This window comes from Arachis hypogaea, chromosome 6, assembly GCF_003086295.3.
Source record: "Arachis hypogaea cultivar Tifrunner chromosome 6, arahy.Tifrunner.gnm2.J5K5, whole genome shotgun sequence".
NCBI lineage: Eukaryota > Viridiplantae > Streptophyta > Magnoliopsida > Fabales > Fabaceae > Arachis > Arachis hypogaea.
This window is the reverse complement of record NC_092041.1, coordinates 19,542,675-19,563,728: the sequence shown is the minus strand read 5'-3', so window position 1 is coordinate 19,563,728 and position 21,054 is coordinate 19,542,675. Positions and strand designations below refer to the sequence as shown.

General features: G+C 35.1%; 2 protein-coding genes across 2 annotated transcripts; one reads left to right on the top strand and one right to left on the bottom strand.

Moving 5' to 3' along the window:
* Positions 1 to 9,647: 9,647 nt before the first annotated feature.
* Positions 9,648 to 11,239, bottom strand: LOC112696397 (probable cinnamyl alcohol dehydrogenase 6). Its single transcript, XM_025749148.3, has 4 exons — positions 10,986 to 11,239; positions 10,577 to 10,918; positions 10,039 to 10,481; positions 9,648 to 9,956 (listed from the first exon to the last, which is right to left on the bottom strand). The coding sequence occupies exons 1-4, from the start codon at positions 11,078 to 11,080 to the stop codon at positions 9,754 to 9,756; spliced, it is 1,083 nt and encodes a 360-aa protein (XP_025604933.1). The 5' UTR covers positions 11,081 to 11,239; the 3' UTR covers positions 9,648 to 9,753.
* A 4,219-nt stretch (positions 11,240 to 15,458) lies between these two features.
* Positions 15,459 to 19,884, top strand: LOC112696396 (la-related protein 1C). The gene is made up of 6 exons (XM_025749147.3): positions 15,459 to 16,500; positions 16,940 to 17,522; positions 17,598 to 17,769; positions 17,865 to 17,955; positions 19,169 to 19,240; positions 19,312 to 19,884. Exons 1-6 carry the CDS (start codon positions 15,979 to 15,981, stop codon positions 19,540 to 19,542), a joined length of 1,671 nt encoding a protein of 556 aa, XP_025604932.1. The 5' UTR covers positions 15,459 to 15,978; the 3' UTR covers positions 19,543 to 19,884.
* Positions 19,885 to 21,054: the final 1,170 nt, after the last annotated feature.

Here is a 21,054-nt window from a genome sequence, read left to right as displayed (position 1 = left end):
TTTTCTTTTCTATTGTTGATCTCTTGCCTTTGTAGTTAGATCTCTCTTTAATTCTTGCAATTTATGTTGTTTACTTTTATTGCCTTTTATGTGTTTGTTGAAATGCCTCTTCTAGATATAGTGTAGATTTTATTCCTCTTGGCCTAGGGAGAGTAATTAGTGACACTTGAGTTATCTAATTCCTTTGTTGATTGATAATTGGAGAGATTGCTAATTGGTTTGGAGTGCACTAAAGCTAGTCTTTCCTTGGGAGTTGGCTAGGACTTGTGGCTCAAGTCAATTCATCCACTTGACTTTCCTTTATTTAGTAAGGGTTAACTAAGTGGTAGCAATGAACAATTCTCATCACAATTGAGGAGGATAACTAGGATAGGACTTCTAATTTTCATACCTTGCCAAGAGCCTTTTATAGTTGTTAGTTTACTTTCTTGCCATTTATCTTTCATGCCTCTTATCAAAACCCCAAAAATAACTCAACCAATAACAAAACACTTTATTACAATTCCTAGGGAGAACGACCCGAGGTTTGAATATTTCGGTTTATAAATTTAGGGGTTTGTTTTAGTGACAAACAACTTTTTGTATGAAAGGATTATTGCTTGGTTTAGAAACTATACTTCGACGCGATTTTATTTGAGAAATTCTAAACCGTCAAAAATTCAATCATCACATGCCAGGCATTGATCCATCTATCATATCCCACAGGCTGGCATTAGATCTGTCTGTCTGACTTATAGCACAGAAAAAGCGAAACCTCGGCCATGACCGCAAACAAGCCTCTCTGGAAGAAACCAAAAAGCTCATCAACGCCGGCTTCATCCAGGAAATCAGATTCACAACATGGCTAGCAAATATCGTCATGGTGAAAAAACATAACGGTAAATAGCGCATGTGTGTTAATTTCACCGATCTCAACAAAGCATGTCCCAAAGATTCCTATCCTTTGCCATCTATTGATTGCTTAGTTGATAATGCATCTAGTTATGAAAAAACTTAGTTTTATGGATGCATATTTTGGCTATAACCAGATCAAAATGCATCCATCCGATCAAAATAAGACAGCCTTTATTACTAAATATGGAAACTATTGTTATAAAGTCATGTCGTTTGGTCTTAAGAATGCAGGTGCAACTTATCAACGCCTAATGGACAAAGTGTTCGCCAAACAGATCGGCAGAAACATCGAGGTCTATGTTGACGACATGGTCGCCAAAACAAAAATTGGCAACAGCCACCTTGATGACTTTGCAGAAATCTTTGAACAAATCAGAAAATACAACATGCAACTAAACCCCGAAAAATGCACATTTGGCGTGCAAAGTGGCAAATTTCTCGACTTCATGCTCACTAGCCGAGGTATCGAGGCAAATCCAGAAAATGGCTTAGCTGTTTTGGATATGACCAACCCTCAAACTATCACAGAAGTGCAACGGTTGATAGGGAGACTTGATGCACTCTCTAGATTCTTACCTTGCCTAGCTTCTAAATCTTTATGCTTTTTCCAAAGTTTAAAAAAGAAAAAGGTTTCCAATGGACTAATGCTTGTGAACAAGCATTTACAACCATCAAAGAAACACTTTTAAAACCACCAATTTTACAAACTCTCCTTAAAGGGGAACCATTATTCTTATATTTATCTGTCACTAACTGTGCTATAAGCTCCGCTCTTGTTGCAGAAAGGCAAAAGCAGCAAATGCCGATTCATTCAATTAGCAAAACACTACAAAACGCTGAACTTCGCTATCCGAGCATTGAAAATCTGGCTTTAGCTCTTGTTTTCTCCGCAAGACGACTACGACCATACTTCCATAGTCATGTCATCCATGTTCGAACAGACCATCCTTTACGACAAGTACTTCAGAAACCAGAACTGGCTGGCCGACTAGTAAAATGGTCGGTGAAACTTTCGGAATTCGATATCAAGTACGAGAGCCGATTATCCATTAAGTCGCAGTTCTTGGCCGACTTTATCGCCGAGTTCTCAGTACCAGACGTAGCCAAAGATTATGTCGAATGGTCTTTGTACGTCGACGGGTCCTCCAACCCACAAGGATGTGGAGCAGGAATCATACTCGACGATAGCCACGGTAATGTCATTGAACATTCCCTCCACTTTTCTTTCAAAGCAAGTAACAATCAAAGTGAGTATGAAGCACTCGTTGCCGGACTTAGACTCGCTGCCGACCTAAACATCACTGAACTTAAGGTATACTGCGACTCCTTACTTGTCGTATAGCAGGTAAGCAACCTATACCAAGTAAAAGACCTCTACTTTTTAAATACCTTGACATCGTTCAAAATTTACTTTCAAAATTTTCTAAATATGACATACAACATATATCCCGGGAGAGTAATGGTCGAGCTGACATTCTGTCTAAACTCATCAGTACTCAACCAAATGGGTAATCCCTTTATCAGTCAACATTGCTTAAACCAAGCATTGAACTCACAGAAATCTTAAGTGTAACATAAGAAGTAGATTGGAGAACATCATACATAAACTATCTTCGGACAGGGATCTTGCCAGGCAACGTCGAAAACGTTCGACACTTTCGCCGACAATCCTCCTTTTTTACAATCTATAACAATTGCCTATATAGACGAGGATTCTCTCGTTCTTTACTAAAATGTCTTTGCAGAACTGAAGCCAAGCTTGCGCTTGCCGAGGCACATAAAGGAATCTCTGGCACACACCTCAGAGCCCGAAGCCTGTCTTCAAAGATCCTCAGAGCTGGATTATATTGGCTGGCACTACGACAAGACTGCAAAACAAAAGTCAAAAGTTGTAACAATTGCCAGAAACACATCCCGATCACACATCTCCTGGCCGAACTCCTACACTGTTCCGAGGTAAGCTGGCCGTTCAACCAATGGGGCATAGATATCCTCGGCCCTTTCCCAACAGCAGCAGGGCAGATAAAATTCCTAGTTGTAGGAATTGATTATTTTTCAAAATGGATAGAGGCACAGCCTCTAGCCAAGATTACATCACAATAAATACTTTCTTTTGTATGGAAATATATTATTTGTCGATTCGGCATACCTTGGCACATTATCACAAATAATGGTCACCAGTTTGCCGATAAAAAATTCACATCTTTTTTGCAGGAATTAAAAATCAAACAACATTTTTTATCAGTGGAGCACCCACAAATAAACGGGCTAGCAAAAGCTGCAAATAAAGTAATACTACATGCTCTAAGAAAGAAACTGGATAACGCAAAAGGCCTCTGGGTCGAGCTTATCCCAGAGATCATATGGGGATACAACACCACCATTCACTCAACCACAAAGGAAACACTCTTCCGGCTGGTCTACGGTTCCAACGCAATGATACCCGTGGAAATCTCCTAATCCTCACTGCGCACTGAAATAGCCGATCAAACTACAAAAGACATAGTTTGGCAATCCGAACTCGACCTCGTAGAAGAAATCTGATCGTTCGTAGCAGTCAAACATTTGGCCATGCAACAGCACATAGCCCAAAAATATAACCAGAGACTTCACCCAAGGTCTTTCTGAGTCAACGACCTTGTGCTCAGGAAAACAGAACAAGCTAGAAGACCATCAACACATGGCAAACTAGCAGCTAATTGGGAAGACCCTTACCGGATCCCAGAAGTCATCGGCAATGGAGCTTACCGATTACAAACCTTAGAGGGTAAAGATCTCCCTAACACTTGGAATGTATCATCTTTAAAGTTATATTACAGTTAAAAACCAGGGACAGGCGAGTATTCTTTTTCCTACTACCAAGATTTTTCGCACAAGGAGTTTTGCTTGGAGAGATTTTAACGAGGCTAGCCTATCTGGGCCTTTGAAATCAAAGATTCCACGATAAATAAATTTCTTATTTAATCCATTCAATATTTTTGCATTTCATACTTCTCATTTATTTGTCAAATATTTATACCACCGATCTATACTACGAATCCGACCATTCGAAAATAATTAGTCAAACAAAACAGCCAAAATTACTCCGAAACCGATCATTCGGAAATAATCAGTCAAATAAACCGATTTTACTTCGAAACCGTTCATTCGGAAACAATCAGTCAAATAAGACAATATTATTCCAAAACAGACCATTTGGAATCTATCAGTCAAACATAAATAGCCGATCTTATCCCTGAATATGACTATTTGGAATCAAATAGTCAAACAGATTGCCGATCAATACTCAGAAACCGACTATTCAAAAACTTTCAAATTAACAGCCGATCATTAAACAGAATCTGATTACACCAAATGTTATCATCAAATAAAACCTACTTCGACTACTCGGCATCTCCCTAAACTCGGCCTACTCGGCCTTTCCTCAACATTAACAATCTCTATCAAAACAACAGAACCTTACCATCTGAAACAAATTTACCTAACATTATGATATGTTTTACCCATATCAAGCAATTTGGCTCAAAGCCATAGTCACAAAATAGATAACACTCATAAAACAATATAATTATATTCTATACTAATAATAACATGCACAAAAGCATGTAATCAGAAGCATCATAAGTTACTTTCCTCCAAAAACAGTAGCAAGATAAAATTACAAAAATAAGCTCACCTCAGGAGAAAATTAGTTTATCAAACAAAATACATACAACAAAATCATATCTAAACCTGTTCAACATTCTCATCCCCCTAATCAGCAACACTATCATCCTCCACCATGACCCCATCCTGCACAATCTTCCCTGGATCTATCTGAGAGAAGTCCACTCCAGGAGCAAGAAACTTGGCTTGAATAGAAGCTCTCTCAAAACCTTTAATAAAAGAATCCAAAATCTCCCCTTGTTTGATCTTTTTAATTTCTCTCTGCTGACTTGTTAACTCAATAACAAGAGCACTCATACTGGAGAGATCAACCTTTTTCTTCTTCGAATAATTTTCCTTCGAATAATTTTCCTTTGTCAATAACAAATCCTTCTTTACCTCAGCCAGCTCTGCCTCAACCTCGACAACCCTAGATTTTTTCAAATCTAACTCCTGTTTTAAACTCGGATTAGGCTTCTCATTCGCAACTTTTAAATGTCTCTTTTCTCGGCTACGCCCCAAACTAACAAGCCGCAGACCGACAACCTAACGAAAAACAATGACCATTAGAATCATCAAATATCAACAAGTCAAACGAACCAGCAAAATAGTAATTACCTGCATATATTGATCAATCGCCACATCCCCTACCTCGTCCGCCAAGATAACATCGGACGAGGTCTGACATACTTCATCAGCAGTAACCATGAATGGATAATCCTTCCCCCAGAACGAGGAACCCTCACTCCGCTCAACAAAATCATGCAACTTCTTCTGGTTATCATAAAATTTCTGAACCTCCTCTATCGGAACCTCCAAACCATCATCGAACTCCTCCGACAAATCCACAACATTAGCTTTCTTCCTTTTTAAAACCACCTTATTTCTCTTCGGTTTTGGCTGATCAGCCTCGCCAGTACCGACCTTATCCACTTTCAACGTAGATCCTTCCTTATCTAGACCTTTGTTCCTCACCCGAGCCCTTAGACTTGCAGTAGATACACCCAGGTATTTGCCTCCTGAAAAGCAAACAAAACCAAAAATTGTTCAAAAAACCCATATATGATACAACATCCAAATTGAAACTCTTACCCAAATAATCTATAACAGCATCCTTATCTTCCTCCCACTGCAACAGATCATATACAGAAATCAATTCCTTCCGATCAACAACCTCAATCAAATACTCAATTATGCACTCATCCCTTGGGGTTATAGTCTCAGGCCCTAGAATGTTTTGAGACTCTGAGCACCACCAAAGAAGAAACTTTTTCCCCAAATGTTCATCCACAGAGAACGAAAAGTCGCCCTCAAAATTACTCACCTTAATATACATTTTGTTGAAGTTCTTAAAGGAAGATTTATATAACTTAAAAACGCCAAACCTCGGCGAACTATTCAGATTTATCCAACCACCTTTCCACACGCCCTTCGTTTGAAACAAGGAGAAAAATAGCTCCACTGATGGGATTTCTTCCAAAAACTCCAAAGAATCTCAAACGCACGCAGAAAAGCTCACCCATTTGGATGCAGTTGTGAAGGTGCGCAGTTCAACTGCTTTAACACTTGGCACCCAAAATCACTAAATGGAAGCCTCACCCTCAGCTCCTCCAACAATAGTTATACATAAAGAAATGCTCAAAACCCTCTCCTTTGTGGTAAACCTTGTCATTCTCTGAACATGGAAGTAACTCCAATCGAACTCCAGAGTCAGCCCTCACAACTCTATCCTTGTCTATGTCACTAATAGTACCAACATCCAAAAACTAGGGGTGTTCGTGGTGCGGTTTGATTCGGTTTTTTAAGAAAAAGTCATCCGATCCAATGTTATATTAATTGTGCGGTTCAATTTGGTTTGATTTTTTTATTAAGACCATCTGAACCAAACCAAACCAATTAAATTTGGTTTGGTTCGGTTTAGTTTGTTCGATTTTTAAATTGTTTTGAAAACCTATCCTATTCTAATCATCAAATCATATCTAGGGTACTAAAATAATTAATAATTTTGCAAAATCAACAGATGCAGATAGAACAATGATCAACTTGACTCATAAATCAGTAACAAATTAGCAGAAGCACAACAAATTAAAATCATTAGCAATTTTGTTGCAAAAACAGGGAAACAGATGGAACAATAATCAACCTGAACTGAATCAAGAAAGTAAAGAAATACAACAAAACTAATTCCAAAAATTTTGCAAAAATGATGCACCAATTCCAAACTAAATCAAGAAATAGAACCAAACTGAATAAAAAATACAACCAAACTAATTCAAAAAATGTTCATGTGGTGCACCAATTCCACAAGTTCTTCCTCTTTCACTTTTTCCTTTCCTGCATTAACATTAAATAAACAAAACGTTCAGAATCAACCCAAACTAGAATTTTCCTAAATCAAAACAGAACAAAAATTTCAAAATTAAAAAAGCAAAATCAGAATCAACCCTATACCAGAATTTTGCAAGAAAGTAAAGAAATACATCCAAACTAATTCCAAAAATTTTGCAAAAATGGTGCACCAATTCCAAACTAAATCAAGAAATAGAACCAAAAAAGTAAAATCAGAATCAACCCTAAACCAGAATTTTCTTAAATCAAAATAGAACAAAAATTTCAAAATTAAAAAAGCAAAATCAGAATCAACCCTAAACAAGAATTTCCATAAATCAAAACAGAACAAAAATTTTAAAATTAAAAAAGCAAAATCAGAATCAACAATTCAACCATAGAATCAAGAACAAGGCAACCAAGTGTTCATTATAACTTAAAATCAATAAAAAGACTAAACCAGAATTAATAAAAATAGAATCGGAACAAAAAAAAACTACCTGAGACTTAGGCTCCATTGCAGAGGACGACGGAGGTGCAGGATGGTGAGACAGCGGCGGCGACGAACCAAAGACCAGGAGTTGCTTCAACTGCGTCTGGTGCGTGCTGCTGCGGTTCGTCGAAGAAGACAGCGGCTGTTGGTTCTTGGAGGTGACGGCTACTGGAGAGGTGGTGTGTGGAGCTGTCGAGGCTGGGGAAGAAAGAGAAGCGCTACGAGCTATGAGAAAGAGAGAGAAAAAGAGAGGAAGAGAAAAGAGCCGCGCCGCCGCGATGGTGCTGTCTGGCGGCGTCGATGGCAGAGAAGAAGAAGGAAGAGCTTCCGCTGAGATTTGGTGCTACAGAGGTTGAGAGAGAGGGGTCGAGGGAGTTAGGGTTTCTGCTAGGGATGGCTATTAGATGCGGCTGGTTTAGGAGGGAGGTTGCTTTTATAGCAGGGTTTTTTTTACCAAAACCAAAAATCGAACCAAACCGCAAAAAAACTGCACAAATCATTTTTCGGTTTTTTCAGTTTTCGATTTGTTCAGTTATCGATTTTTTTGGTTCGGTTGATCGGTTTGTTCGGATTGGATCGGTTTTGAACACCCCTACAAAAAACAATGAAACATGACCCCTCACATCGTCATAAGACCAATCTATCTCCCCTTTCGTCTCTTTCTCATAACCCATTCGAAAACAGAAGTGAAGAAGAAGAAGAACAGATAACGAACCAAGAATCTAAACTAAGAGGACAAGAGGAAAGGAGTAACACCTACCTCTTTTACTCATTCTTTGGTTCCAACTGCTTGAGAGAGAATAATACATCAAACATGCAAACCTTCAGGATTCCAAAGTGTTTTAATTAACACACTTAATCCCAAAATTTCGTTTGCACTTCCCATCACATCAATTACATAAAAAAAAGCAAAGGGCATTGGAAACACGCACGTTCTGCAACACGCATTTAATTTTTTTCTCTCCTAATTATACCACTACTTAGCATTAACAACTGTTTATGGGCTACAAGGCAAAACCACTCGCCGAACTATTCAGCAGCCGACTTATGCATCATTTAAAGCTCAATCTGCTTCATTAAACACATTTCCAAGCTAAACTTGGGAGCTATGATCCGGCCATTATGAATATCAAGTCATAACTCGGCAGAACGTAGCATAGCTTGGCGTTACGTAATTAATCGGCAATCAACGTCATTAATCGGCAAGTTACGTTACAACCAGACCCAACGGATTATATCCTGAAAACGTCCAATATAATGTCAGGACCCATCAAAGCCTAATCATTGCTCTTCAAATTCGAAGACCAACAGAAAAGTAACCGACCTTACTTCACTCATAAAGGTATGATATTCTATTTTATAGGATACACTGAATTTTTAATACTGACTTAAACTTCGGAGTGCTTTTGTAGATATACTCTACCCTTATTCCTTGCTCACACTCTGCGTAATTAGACATCCCCTCGGAGTAAAACTTGAACTTCAATGAAACTCAAAGATTGATACTGAAGATAACAATTTGGCGTCGACTCCCAGGGCCGAACTCTCCCGTCAAGTATCCATACAAGAACAATAATATTTTGAGAAAAGACTATAATATTATGTTTTAATCGAACTTTGATTGGTTGCTTGCTTGCTATCTTCTATGTAAAAGGAGATGGAACCTTGGTAGTTGGTAGTAATGGGATCTTGGCTTAATTTCATCCAGCTCTGCATCAGATGGGTAAAAGATCCTATTAATACTGAATTGCAAATTATATATTTTAAATAAAAGATCTAAATACATGCTAGCTTAGCACTAGCTGCCTCTTTTATTTGTTTATTTATTTTTGACGGGATTCTATTATTCTTAGCTACTTCAATGACGTTGCTTATTTAACGATTAAAGCTATATCAAATAAATAAATAAACAGGGTTAGTCATAATTTTAATTTTGCCATCAACCTTAAGTTTGGTCACTCTTCACGACAAGCAAACCTTCGGGTTAGGACGCGCTCAATGATATTTAATTTTCCCAAACGAAAATATCTAATGATACAGAGAACCTATATAACTGAGTTTAGTATACAGTGTGCTGATCAAATTTTCCCCATCTTATAAAAGCATACATATATAATGGGTAATGTTAGGGAGACAAAAAAAAAGTCAAAATTTGTTTTATTTAGCATTCATTAATTGTCGCAATAATTAATGAATGTTAAATAAGACAAATTATGGCTGTTTTGTACTGATTTCTTTGGTTACCAAACATTTCCGATAATAAAAATAGTGCAAAGCAAAATGAATATATTCATGGTACAAAACCAATATTATTATGACTTGTTGAATAATTATGGAATTAATACTGAAACAAGCTAGGGAAGAGTAAAAATAGCAGAAGCTAAGGAATCATATTAGTTATTAGAGGTGGCAGCAGCGATGTCAATGACAAAACGGTAGCGGACATCATTGTTAGCAAGACGTTGAAGAGCTTCGTTGATTCTGTCTGGAGTGATTAATTCAATGTCACATGTGATGTTGTGCTTCCCACAAACGTCCAACATTTCCTGGGTTTCTTTTATTCCTCCTATGATCCCACCTTTGATTGATCTCTTCCCTGTATATATATTAATTGAATTTAATTGAATGTGATTATTATTAGCAAGGAAAGGGCAATTAGAAAGATTGATTGATGTTACCAAATATCAATGGGAATGCGGGCAATTGGAATGGCTTGTCGGGTGCACCCACAATAAACAAAGTGCCATTAACTTTGAGCAATTCCAAAATGGGCAAAAGAGAGTGCTCAGCTGAAACAGTGTCCAAAATGAAATCAAGGGTTCTCTTGGCACCCTGCATTTGCTTGGGGTTGGAGCTGACTATGAAATGGTCGGCACCCAAACGCTCCTTAGCCTCCGCCTCTTTGGAAGGAGAAGTGCTTATGACAGTGACATGGTGTCCAAAGGCCTTGGCAAACTTGACAGCCACGTGGCCAAGACCACCCAAGCCCACAATGCCAATGCTTTTCCCTCGCGATTCAACCAAACCGTGGTCTTTCAAGGGACTGAACACCGTCACTCCAGCACACAGCAGTGGTGCCGTTGCGTCCATTGGCAGATTCTCCGGCACATGTACCACGTATCTTAACACAAAGAATTAATTCATCTTCTCTTTCTTAATAATAACCAGCAAAAAAAAAATTGAAAGAAATCGTGGAACATGCGGAGTAATATATACCTGTAATCAGCGACCAGCATTTTTGAGTAGCCACCATAAGTGATGCTACCATCCCAGAAAACTCCATTGTAAGTGAACTCAAGTTTCTCGCAGTAGTTCTCCTGATCGGTCTTGCAATACTCACATTCCAAGCATGTTGCTGCCAAACACCCCACTCCTACTCTGTCTCCTTCTTTGAATCCCTTCACTTCCCTCCCCACCTTGCTTACCACCCCAACGATCTCGTGCCCCGGAACAACCGGGTACCTAGTGATTCCCCATTCATTTTTAACGTAGTGAATGTCCGTGTGGCAAATCCCGCAGTACAAGATTTCTATGCTCACGTCATTAACACCGTTGTCTCTGCACAACAAACAAACTAAGCTACAAATCCAAATACATTCAAAGTATGTATTAAATATGTATATACCTTCTTTTGAAAGTGTAGGGGGTTATGTTGCCAGAAGAATCATGAGCAGCCCATCCAGAAACTGTTTGTGTGTGATTGGGTGTGGTCTCAGCCATGATCTAAGAATGAATTCTTGATCTACTTGTTTCTACTGATGATGTGGTAGTTGGCCACACTACTCCCACATTTATTTATAGACCAAAACTGTACCACTAGATCTCATATCTTTCTTCCGAGAAATGCCTTTGATATTTTTGTTTCTCAATTAAGTACCACTCATCTTCAATTTAATACTAATAATAAAAGGGAAAGTATGAGGAGCCAAATTTGTCTAGTCTAATTTTAACAAAAATAATATGATTTAATCGATTATATATATTAAATTTTAATTATTAAAAAATATCTTAAAAAAAAACGTTTTAAACGTCTTTATCTGAATTGTTAAAAAATATTATTCCTCTTTTATTTCTAATATTCTATAGCTAAATCTTTAATTTTTTCCTAATAAATATAATAATAGATAAAAAGAAATTTAACTAATATATACTTTAAAAACACTTGATAAAATTACTAATTAAAAAAAATATCCCATCACCAACCAACTTTGATGAGGATGTCTCCATTAAACTTTGTAGATAGCATAATAGTAATTGTTTTAGTCATATTCGCTATGTAAAGTTGAATGGTCTATTGAACTAAATAGTTGACCGGAAACTGCCCAGAAATTTTTGAACGGTGACTACTGACTAGTATGGCGAGGAAACGTGCAGTCCATACATGATAATGAGTTGACTTCTATAATTAAATCTTCTACACTTCTGCCGCTATTAATTGCACACATACATATGCTATTTGCTCTAAATCCTAAATTAACTAAAAAATACCAGTAATATATATCAAATAAAAGTTAAAACACACGATACGATTTTCTCAAAAAGAATACCCATCTAGTAGAGGTTTTAGTTCTTGACGATGTGAATATATAATTTTGTTTTCTTTTGTGCTTTTTTGGAATGAGCCTCTTTTAGAAAAGAAACATGTTAGACAAATTTTCGGTAGTTAGTGCGTGTTGCTGATTTTCATGGATGCATGTGGAGCTGTATTACTCGATAACCTTACGGTTGGTGGCGAGATACTGATTCCTATTACCTCAATGTTATATAAACAATTCTAAACAAATAATTTTATTAGACAACTATATATTACTTTATACATATATTTCAAGAGAACTTTATATATTTCATTTGAAAAAATAAATATTAATTTCAGATTATTATCAAATGTTAATTACAAATAAAACTCTTAAAATAAACATATACAATGTCATTAGATTTGTAATTTGTTTGATGAAATTGTATATATAACACTTTGTTCAGATTATTAAGTCATAAACATTAAACATATATCATATACTACCTTCTCTTTACGTTTCTTATTCACTTTAACTAAATATACAATTATTAAAAAAAAACTTGAAATATAATTAAGAATCATTTTAAAATACTATATATATTTAAAGTGAAAAAAGAAAGTATTAATTTTCTGTAGTTCATATCTTCCATACCTATGATAAGGACATTTTGAAGGATCAAGCATATCATAATGCCAAATGAAATGCTCAATCGAAGACAATTATAAATACAAGAAATTTCCTTGAAGTGGCCAATAACTTTTCGGTTGTTAAACTTGGTCCCAGCTGCTGGGTCAAAGTTACGACAGAAATTAAGGGGTTAGATTAGTTTTGGTTTACATTATTTTTAGCCTTTTTTGTTTTATTCTAATTATATTTATTTAAGTGTAAAATTTGATGATGTATTTTTTGGCTATTTTTTTAGTAACAGAGAGTGAGTATTTGTTATGTTCAATTATAGATTAGTAGTGTGCTTTTTATTAAGAATTTTTTAAATTTAAAATTGCAAATCAGAATCGAGTGTTCGATTTATGACAAAGTGAATTTAAATTCAGGGAGAAATAAAACTAAGCCTTCGCTTTGTGCATGATAAATTTTTTTATTTTAAAAAGGAAACAAATTGGTGGGTAAATTTTGTAAAAGAATAAAATAAAATTTAAAAACCCAAATCTAATACTAGGTCTTGTGAAAAAAATTAAAGAAAAATTTCAGAAAATCCAAATTTAAAGGTAGGCTTTATGAAAAAAAAAAAGATTTAAAAATTTTAGAAAACTCAGATTTAAGGATATCCAATTAGTGATTCCTTAAATCTGAGAAATAACACACCCAATTCTAATATAAGTGAAAAATAATATTTCATCCTAATATGAAAATTAAACAGCAGTATTTTTTATTATTATATATTATTTACATATTTTTTTTCAATTTTTATTTTATTTTTTTTAAATTTCATTTTCAATTGGATACGGATGATCCAAATCGATCTAACTCGGATTTAACTTATATGGATTCACTTACAAAAACTCTTAAATTTAAATCAATCCAAATCCAATAAAATTTAATCAATTTAATTTTCATTATTTTCCAAATTCAAACCAACCCACCCCGTGAATGTCCTACCTGCGTCAACCACTAAATGAGGCCCTTTAATTCCTGACTTCCTGTTGTGTTGTTCTTTATTTTCATGACTGGACTCCAGCTCGCTAAATTTAATTTGGTACATCCATTATTGCACCATCTATTGGGGCCAGTAGTTGTTGTAAATCTAACTTTTATTTATTTATTTATTCTCCTCTTCTAATTTCAAGACGTGTGAAAATAGTTCTTCAGTTCCCACCATATTTATTCTAGTGTTGTAGAAGAAAAAAAGTGGCTGTAAATGATAATTAAAAAAAACAAGAATTTAACTAATTTGAATTAATGGAGCGAAACTTATTTATTTGCTTAAGTAAGTATTAGAGATTAACTTTTTAAATAAAAAGTAAATACTATTCTAATTTTTAATATATTTAAATTAAATCTTAATTTTGTCTCTAATTTTTAATATATTTGGGTTGCGTTTTCTTTTTAATTTTTATTTTTTAGTATTTTAGTTAAGATGGGCTTTCATTTGAGGCAATCTTGTTTTAGGCATTTCAACATGCCGTTGACGTCAAGACCAAAAGAAAAAAAATGCTGTTGACGACTTTACGTTATGAGGATTAGATGAGGCAGGTCAAAAATATGGGCTTCAACACTGCATCAAGGAGCCCAACCATATTCTCCTACATTACTTGGCGCCTTCTTTAGTTCTTTCAATGAAATTCTATTCTATTTCATAAATCACAATCCAATTAATTTTTTGGCACTCAAACTCAGTGAAACAACTACTAAAAATCCCTTGACGGTATAGTGTAGTGGCAGATCCATAAACAATCTACAGAGGAGCCCAAATTCAATGAACTGTATTGCAATTTAATCATTTGTCAATGCCTAGGCTAGGATTGGGACTGTATCGACCAAAAAAAAAAAAAATCATTTGTCAAATAATATAAAATAAAATTTATCTATTTTATATTTTTATGTTAAAATTTAAAATACCATTTTTATATGAATTTGTAATATTATAAAAATCTTACTATATAATAATTAATCTTAATGAATAAAAAATAATTTATATTTTTGTATATTTGTTAATTTAAAAATAAAAAATTATATTTACTGTTTAAAATATGATATATTAAAAATATTAATTTATTTATGTATTAATATATTCTTTATTTATTAAAGTTTTTTTTATAGTGTTTTTAATTTTTATTCAATGAAATTTAAAGATTTATAAGAAGTGACATATTTAGTGTGTATAAAATTATTGAGTTTATTTTATACATATCTCAAAATATGCATACCTTTTTGAGAAGAGGAATTATAATTTGTCTTGCTTTTTATTTAAAGGAGAAAAGATGAATTTAAAACTAAAGAGAATATGAACGAATCAAAATTAAAATTTCAAGATATTCAATCCATCTAAATTTCGGATTATATTTCAACTTGCTGTACCTCATTTTTATCCGTGAGTTTATCTTTTTCTTTTTGGTTCTCCTTTCCAAAAGATAATTATGCGTTTATCTTTTATCTCATTGTTATTTGTAAGTTTATATTTGTTTTATGGTTTATCTTCTTATTTTTCTTAACTAATAATTTGTTTAATCTTGTCCATATTCCTAAAATCACCTGTGATCTTTCACAATTAAGAGTATTGATATGCACTTTTCAGCTAATAAATTGTCTGATAATAATAATAATTAATTTCTCGAACCTCATTATATTAAGCAATTAAATCTATAAATGTTAAAATATTATGTATTGATGATATAAAATATTTTATATAATTATTTAATTAATTTTATAATTTTAAATAATTATTTATATAGTTAATATAAAAAATAATTATTTTTATGATATAATATCATGTAATTGTACGTATGTATAAAATTATTATATACAAAAATACATCAAAATTAAATTAATTTTTTAAATCTCAAATTACGTGAGAAAGGAGAAAAACGAAAACAATAAGTGGGTTTTTTTTTTGGTGACTAAACAATAATAAGTAGGTTTGATTAGCTTATTAAGCATGACTAAAACTGGGGGATGATAAATTAAACAGAGGGTACGGGGAGACATAAATAGGTTTTTGATAACACCAACACTTTGTTTGTTGTGTGTTGCTTGTGGTGGTGTTGTTGAGCCGCAAAGCAAAGCAAAACAAAACAAAGGGAGGGGCAGAGAGAGAAAGAGAGAGATCGCAGGTTTTTTGTGCTGTGACTTGAGAAGACTGAAGAGAGATTGCAGTGTTTTTATTTTCATATTCTACCTTCTATCATAACCCCCAAAGTTCCTCGCCTAGACACAAACCTTGATTATTTTATTTTTATAAAATTTTTTTCCTTTTTTTCCTTAGGTTTACTTTTTTCTGATTTATTATTTATTTGATCCTCTTGTTGGGTTCTTCTATTATACTGATCACAATCACAATCTCCGCACTTTCTTAGTTTCACTTTGTAAAAGAATAAAATAAAAAGAATACAGAAATTTGAGGAGAACTAGAAACCCTAATTGGCAATGGTTAACACAACGGAATCTTCCTCTAACCACCACTCCCCGCCGATGACGGCGGTCCCCCCTGAATCCGACAGCCCTAAGTTCCCGCGAAAAAATCTCCCTTCTCCATGGGCTCAGGTTGTCCGCGGCGCCGAACCCGAATCCACCGCCGGGACTCCCCAATCGCCGCCGCTGCCGTCGTCTGCCTCCTCCTCCTCCTCCCTTGCTGCCAGCGTTGCGTCAGTCCCGGAGCAGCTGCCTTCTTCAGATTCCTCCTCCCCAAAGGCCGTAGCTGCCTCGCCGCTGGTGGACAACAGGAGTGTTGTGACAGCTCCTCCCGATAGCTCCGATGGCGGTGAGGGCAATGCGGGTAGGTCCAAGAAACCCGCGTGGAATAAACCTTCAAACGGGGTCGTATCTGAGGCCGGTCTTGTGATGGGAGGGTCGTGGCCTGCTTTGTCTGAATCCACCAAAGGGACTCCCAAATTGGCCCCCGAATCATCCTCCAAGACTGCCTCAGATGCATCGCTCTCCACATCTCAGGTTTGATTCCAATCCATGCCCTGATTCTATTGAATGTTGTTCATTGAAACCAAGAAGATTCCCTTTGATCTTTTCATGTTTCGCCGTCTTAGATGCCAGCTTAGATTTACTTACTATGTGTGCGAAACAGCTGATAATCAAATCACACTGATATAAGAGAAGCAAACACAAAGCAGTTATGGTGAATCCTACATGTGACTACATAGTTTAGCATATGGGTACAATTGAAAAGGGGATAAATTTTAGTGTATGGATGATGTGGTCATAGGGTTTGTCATGTAAAGACAATTAAGATTGTTTCTTGTTTTATTAAGTGTTATGCCATTCTCAAGAAAGTATAAGTATATTTCTCATAAACAAGGGGTTTATATTATTTACACGCTAAGAATGGTAGCTACTAAGTATTATATGCTTGTGTGACCTTGCTATTGTTCTGTAGGGTCCTGTAACTTCGAACGCTCCCCAAAGACAAGCTACTAGCCATGCAAAACCCAACTCTGCAACAACTTATAACATACCTAATAGGCAAAGACCAATGAAGCGTGGAGGTGGCAGCAACATTGGGTCTGGTCCTTCTTCAAGCGGCTTTCCCAATGTTGCGCCACCTCCACCACCCTTTCCTGTATACCCAGTTCCTGCACCAGCAATTGGTTACAGTAATGTCATGCCGGGAGCTCCAGACCATTCTCCAAGAGATCATTATCGTCGTAATACCTGGGATGCAAGACCACCTGTTGGGAATTTTGTGCCTCCGATGACTGAACATCGGGGTTCATCTGAACATCGGGGTTCATCTCGCCGGGGTAATTTTGGGTCCCATCCTAGGGGAGATGGCTCCTATCATAATAATTATGGTAGTAGGCGTGATCATGATCGTGCCAATTATGGGAATGCTAGAGATGCTCATGTACACCAACCAGGGGGAATATTGAGGCACCCACCACCGAATGCTCCTTCATTTGTTAACCCCGCACATGTTGGATCCTCACCCTATGCTAACCACATGGGCTTCCATGGTCCGGGTGAGTGTTATCTCCCTTTCTAGATGTGTTACTGATAACTGATTTGTTACTGACACTCCTTTATTTCCACTTCAGACTTATTATATGTTTCACCAGTACAAGTAGATCCCATGAGGGGCATGCCATTCTTTCCTTCCACTCCTCTTCCTCCTTCTCCTCCTCCTCCTCCTCCTACGATGTTCTTCCATGCAGAAACTTCTTCTCCTCTTAACAATATGATTATCAAGCAAATTGAATACTACTTTAGGTGAATTTATTTGGATGTCTATCTGTTATTTTGTTAAGAAGCTTTTGACAGTTTAATACTTTATTTATGCTTTTTTTTTTTAATTTTTTTTGCAGTGATGCTAATTTAGTAAAAGATGAATATTTAAGGTCCAACATGGATGAACAGGGTTGGGTTCCCATTACGTTGATAGCAAACTTTCCTCGTGTAAGTTGATTGTGGCTTAATAATAAGCAATACTTCATGCATCTTTCTTGTAGGGAATTTGAATATATGCTTACATCTTATAAGTTGGTTTTTGAATGGTAAGTAAGATTTATAGATATTGGTGAGTAAATCTTAGTAACTGAAACGGTTTGTATCTATGTGAATGGAATAATATTCTGTTTTACTATGTTAGTCGGCCTAACATTTTCTGTTGTAAGTTTGTTATATACCTAGGATCTATGCCTTGGTGTCTTTTCACCTAGTAAGTATGTATTTCCTTTTATTTGTATGATTTTGTTGTTCTTGGCTTCTTGCCAAATATATATTGAGTCATAATTGAAGTAGTACCACTCCATCTGGCTGGAGTGGTATTAGCAAATAGGAGTTGTTTATTTGAAATTTAGATGTACTATATTCTCTTGTACTGCATGATTGATGGTCTGAAATCCCATTCGTAAATTTTTAATAGAGTAATGCTATACATTCAAGTCTTTATAAACCAGGTTAAACAAAAAGAGTTGGATGTGTAGCATTATTCTTTTTAATACTCTTTAAATGTTGCTTGTGCAAAACCTCAAATTTTAGATTTCTCATTATCCTTTTGGTTGATCTTTTTGTTGGAATCTTTGTAATGAACATACATGATGTTACTAGTGTTGATGATGGATGGAACCCTTAAGTTTTCTTTACATATATTTGAAATCGTTTTTTTTTTGGGAGAGGGAGGGGGAGGGGTTGGAGGAAACTAATTCCATTCCCCATTGGGTGAAAGATTCATCCTATGGGTATAGAGTAATTTTGGTTAGGCGCTAATTGCAACATTGCCATTTTGATTCGTAAACAATGAGGGTTAAAAATAGATTTTATTGTAGTGAATGAATATTTTGTTCATTTATACTCTGCTTTAATACTATTCACTAATATTTTGTTATTACCAACAATGATTAACAATAGATATGAAGCTAAACATAGTTTTTCTTTTTTTACAAAGTTTCTTTTATTGATCATATAGAAATGACTATTATTTTGATGTATGCCATCTTGTTATTGATTGTTTGTATTCTTCAAAAAAGCAAATTTCTTACCTTTGTCCTGATTCTCATGGTGCAATAATTGTAAGTTTCAGCTTCAGCGCATAATTTTGCGATGACATTTTTTTTAAATATCAAACACCTTAGTTGTGGTTTTGTATTGTATGAAATGTTTTTAACAGGTTAAAAATTTAACAAGTAACATCCCATTGATACTGGATTCATTAAGAGGTTCAGCTATTGTCGAAGTGCAAGTAAGTTCCTAATATCTTATGTCAAGCTAAGGAGGTTCAGCTAGTTTTTATTCACCAATGTTGGTATGCAGGGTGACAAGTTAAGGAGGCATAATGAGTGGATGAGATGGCTGCCAGCGACTCATCTTCGGTCAGATTCCAGTTCAATATCTACTGGTGGACCGAATTTCAATAACCTTGCAGCTAATTTTCAAACAATCACTTTGGAAGAAGCAGCTAAAATTGAAGGTACAGTCGAGATGTCTGATGTTACTCAAATCTCAAATGGTGATGATACTGCTGCTCTTGTCAACAAGAATTAGAACTGTACCTACATAATCTACCCCACTCTAAATTTCTTAAATTTCTTAGCCTTGTCAGGCGTCTAGTATCCAGCATTGCAATATCTGATTTTTGGCATTTTCTTCTTCAATGCCCTCTCTCCCTTTTTTTTTTCTTTGAGGTGATGGGAACAGAGGTTGGATGGAAGTTAATCCTTCCTACGGTTGCTGAGTTCGATTTTGATCGTAATTGAGTTTGAGTTGTGGAAACAAATAAAAATTGTTCACAATTGTTACGATCTAAAGTTAAAAGATTATGAAATTGGACAGACAAATTGAGAATTTTGATTGAGGCATATTTAATGTTATTGATTTATGGTGGCATGTGTGGATATCTCATTGGATGGTTACTATGTAAATTTGTTATAAGTTATTTATTGAGGTAACTATTCTCATGAAGATGCTAAAAACATCTTTTCGCGATGATCTTCTTTGTTTAAAAAGTGTAACTTATTTGTTTAGCAATACTTTAAATAAAGGTAACACTTTTACTTCAAATAAAAATCAAGTCTTATCACCTATTATCTAATGGTCAAAATGAAGTATCTTCATATGATGACAATAATAAAATCTTCATTGAGTAGCTATCAGGTCTTATGTTTGATTTGATCTTTGATGGGTTTACATAACAGTGAAGGTAAACCATTATTTCTTCGTTATTGCCAGGTCTTATGTTTGATTTGATCTTTGATGGGTTTACATAACAGTGAAGGTAAACCATTATTTCTTCGTTATTGCCAGCATGTTGGGAATAGTACTTCCAAGAGCTGTTGCAGAAAATTAAGTCTACCAAAAGTTATATTTTATTCTGTATTCTCTAATTAAATTAACACAATCAAACCCGAAACGAAATTCCCAAGTGACGCTTATAAATGTGACTCTGGGATGTTCAAAAAGCAGTGGGATCGATCGAGGTATGCTCGTAATGCTTCTTAAATTCCCAAACCCCACGCTAATTGCATGAAACATTTATTATATTATTTTATTTGTTGTATAAAAAACAATGAAGATTATGTGATGAAGTTGTTGTTAACACACTATTGACTACACATCTTGTCTTAATAGTTATTAATAATATACTTATATTATATATCTGTGGGAATTTTTCCATCAGGAAATCTTCCGAGAAATCCCTTCCATATAAGGTGGCAAGGATCGAGACTGCAAATGCAAAGTAGTAACTAGTAAACAAAAAGTCAAAAACTACTAATCTCGCTAATGTATATCTCTAAGGAGAAGTGATACATCTCCCTTTTTCTTGTCTCATGGTATTCGGGGTTTGTTTGGGTGAGTTTTTAAGAAATTTTTTTTAAGTTATAATTTTTTAAAATATCTTATCGAGAAGTAAAAGTAATTTTATGTTTGGATATCTCATGTAAAAAGGTCTTTTTATTTATCAATTATGTTTAGGTATAACAATATAAAAGTACTTTTTTATTTATTTATTACATGAAAAATATCTTTTTTTTTAAGAAAAAAAAATTTTTAAAAAAA

What these genes read in the sequence shown, in the direction of transcription:
- LOC112696397 (XM_025749148.3), bottom strand. Translation starts at nt 11,080, where the DNA reads ATGGCTGAGACCACACCCAATCACACACAAACAGTTTCTGGATGGGCT. An exon ending in CCCTACACTTTCAAAAGAAG is followed by an intron (nt 10,919 to 10,985) that starts GTATATACATAT and finishes TTTGTTGTGCAG; the next exon opens with AGACAACGGTGTTAATGACG. An exon ending in CGCATTCCCATTGATATTTG is followed by an intron (nt 9,957 to 10,038) that starts GTAACATCAATC and finishes ATATATATACAG; the next exon opens with GGAAGAGATCAATCAAAGGT.
- LOC112696396 (XM_025749147.3), top strand. Translation starts at nt 15,979, where the DNA reads ATGGTTAACACAACGGAATCTTCCTCTAACCACCACTCCCCGCCGATG. An exon ending in CATGGGCTTCCATGGTCCGG is followed by an intron (nt 17,523 to 17,597) that starts GTGAGTGTTATC and finishes TTTCCACTTCAG; the next exon opens with ACTTATTATATGTTTCACCA. An exon ending in TGATAGCAAACTTTCCTCGT is followed by an intron (nt 17,956 to 19,168) that starts GTAAGTTGATTG and finishes TGTTTTTAACAG; the next exon opens with GTTAAAAATTTAACAAGTAA.